Consider the following 2,798-nt stretch of genomic DNA (forward strand, 5'->3'; position numbering starts at 1 on the left):
CGTGCGTGCGTGCGTGCGTGCGTGCGTGTGTGCCTGCGCATGCGTGTGCATGTGTGTGTGTGTGTGTGTACAATCGCTGCATCAATCTTTGTTCTATTTCGAACCGGCTGTCATTTATGCTACGATGATTTCTGGCCATATATTGCCTCATCATCATCATTGTAAGAATTACGAACCAGGAAGGCGTTACGACGACTATTATAACGCCCACGGGTGTTTGTTCCAGTTCATAAAGCTTTGATATTCGTGTAGGAAAATTTATAAACCGGCAAGCGAATGTGTGGATATGCAAGAGTGAATGATATGAGAAGAAATGCTAAAGTGAATGAGCAGAAATGTAAGAATGAATGTGTGGAAATACAAGAGGGAATGAGCGGAAATGCAAGAAAGAATCAGTGTGAATGCAAGAGGGAATGAGTAGAAATGCATGAATGAATCAGTATGAATACAAAAGTGAATGAGCAAAAAATCCGACAGTGAATGAGCAGAAGCGAAAGAATCGATGAGCAGAAATGAAAGAACCAGTGAGTGGCAATACGAGAGCGAACGCGGAGCGGAATTGAAACAGCGAACGATACAGCTGATGTGACCGTCGTTTGTTTGTTTCGTTGCCACGCAGACGGGCCGGCTGGAGAGAGACTACCCGCTCGTGTCCGGTCACAAGGGACCCGTACTGGACATCGCCTGGTGTCCGTTCAACGATGACGTCATCGCCAGCGCGTCCGAGGACTGCACGGTCAAGGTGTGGCAGATACCCGAGAACTGGCCACACAGGTGAGAGAATCGCTCGTTAGGCTACCTGTGTAGGTACGTGCGCTGTGGCCGCGCAGGTTCGTGTGTGTGCATGCGTGTGTGAGAGTGTGTGCGTGCATGTGCGTGCGCGTGTGCGCGTGCGTGTGTGCGCGCGCGTGTGTGTGTGTGTGCGTGCGTGCGTGTGTGTGTGCGCGCGCGCGTGTGTTGAGCCTTTGCATGGTCTTTAGTAGTACCCTGGTCGTTGCAGATCTAACCTGGACGAGCCAGTGGTGTCGCTGGTGGCGCATCAGCGCAGGGTAGGCACAGTGGTGTGGCACCCCACCGCTAACAACATACTTCTAAGTGCAGGTGAGTGTCGCAAGCATTCTTCTTCCATGTATCAACGCGTCACATGGTCCGTCGTCAGTCTATATAATGACATATAATAATAATAATAATATAATATAATATAATATAAAATAATATATATAGCAATAATAATAGTAACAATAATAATAATATTATTATTATCATTAATTTTCACTTATTACAAGAAATATAATCATAATATATGAATCTAAGATAGACGTAACCATTCGCGACGTTTCTGGGCGACCCCCCTTCCCCCCGCCCGCCGCCCTGAACGTTCCGTTGTTGACGCGGGGCTTCCCGGGGTTGCCGCAGGGGCCGACCACGTGCTGTTCATCTGGAACGTGGGCACGGGCGAGGTTCTGCGCGAGATCAGCTGTCACACGGACATAATCTTCAGCTCGTGTTGGAACTACGACGGCAGCCGACTCGTCACCACCTGCAAGGACAAGAAGATACGCATCATAGACCCGCGCACGGGCGACGTGCTGCAGGTGGGCGGCGGCGCGCGCGGCAGGGAGCGGCGCCCGTCTACGCGGCGGCGAGCCGGTCGGAGGGAAGGGGGGATGGGAACCGTTGCGGGATCGTGTGAGCGTGGAACGTATGGGTGGAACGTACGGGTGTTCGTGTTCAGGTGTCATGCGATGCAAGGCAGAAATCGTGCGAAATTCACGAAGAGCGATGGTTAGGGGGTTAGTGTTAGGCTTAGGGTTAGGGTAAGGGCTAAGGTTAGGGTTAGAGTTTGTGATAGAGTTTGGCAAGGCTTAGGGTTAGAGTTAGGGTTAGTGTTATTGTTAGGGCTAGAGTAAGGGTTAGAGATAAGAGATAGGGTTTGTGTCACATCCGTCATCATCTGTCCACGGTCGTTTCAGGTTGGCAAGGGTCACGATGGAGCGAAGCCTCAGAAGGCGGTCTACCTGAAGGACGGACACATCTTCACGACCGGATTTTCACGCATGAGCGAGCGCCAGTACTCCCTGCGCAAGGAGGTGAGCGTTGCCGCGGCGACGGATGCTGCGTCGTCCGCGCGGCGGTGGAGGCGCGATCGTTGTCGGGATCCTTAGCGTTTTCGTCGTCGTTATGTTCACCTCTGTTAGTAATAAGTATTCTTCTAAAATTCATCTCTTCCTTATCTTAATCCTCCTCATCGTCTTCATCATCTTTATCCCTTTCCTCCTCCTCTTCCTCCGCTTCCTTCTTTTCCTCCTCTTCTTTCTCCTCATCTTCATTCTCCTCTTCCTCCTCTTTCTCCTCATCTTCATTCTCCTCTTCCTCCTCCTCTTTCTCCTCATCTTCATTCTCCTCTTCCTCCTCCTCTTTCTCCTCATCTTCATTCTCCTCTTCCTCCTCATCTTCCTCCTCTTCCTCCTCCTCTTCCTCCTCTTCCTCCTCCTCTTCCTCCTCTCCCTCATCTTCATTCTCCTCATCGTCATCCTTCCTGTATGGTGCTGCTAGATGGCATAGTGATTTCAGTACAGCAGGGGTGGCCGGACAGGGATGGCTGGAGTGAGTGAGTGTAAGGCCACTCAGCATGTTTCGATAGCTCAGAGTATGGTCGTGACGTCACGCACGAACTCGGCTATCTCCAAAGGTGAATGCATACAGCCCAGAGACAATAGAACACTAATAGTTCTGTATAGGAATGTTCTGAATATATAATAAATATATTCTGATAGTAATCTGTTCTAGGGTCTCTG

The 2,798-nt window shown here is 50.3% G+C and overlaps 1 protein-coding gene across 1 annotated transcript in view; it reads left to right on the forward strand.

Annotated features, from left to right (window-relative positions):
- The window catches only part of LOC106816006 (coronin-1C-like), a 13,288-nt gene that overhangs the window by 6,799 nt on the left and 3,691 nt on the right, over positions 1-2,798 (forward strand). The window contains exons 3-6 of the mRNA XM_014820538.1: positions 620-774; positions 1,001-1,101; positions 1,417-1,595; positions 1,974-2,090. Of these exons, the coding sequence (XP_014676024.1) occupies positions 620-774; positions 1,001-1,101; positions 1,417-1,595; positions 1,974-2,090 (552 nt within the window). The remainder of the gene's footprint in view (positions 1-619; positions 775-1,000; positions 1,102-1,416; positions 1,596-1,973; positions 2,091-2,798) is intronic.

This window comes from Priapulus caudatus, unplaced genomic scaffold (assembly GCF_000485595.1).
Source record: "Priapulus caudatus unplaced genomic scaffold, Priapulus_caudatus-5.0.1 Scaffold1260, whole genome shotgun sequence".
In the NCBI taxonomy this organism is placed as follows: Eukaryota; Metazoa; Priapulida; class Priapulimorpha; order Priapulimorphida; family Priapulidae; genus Priapulus; species Priapulus caudatus.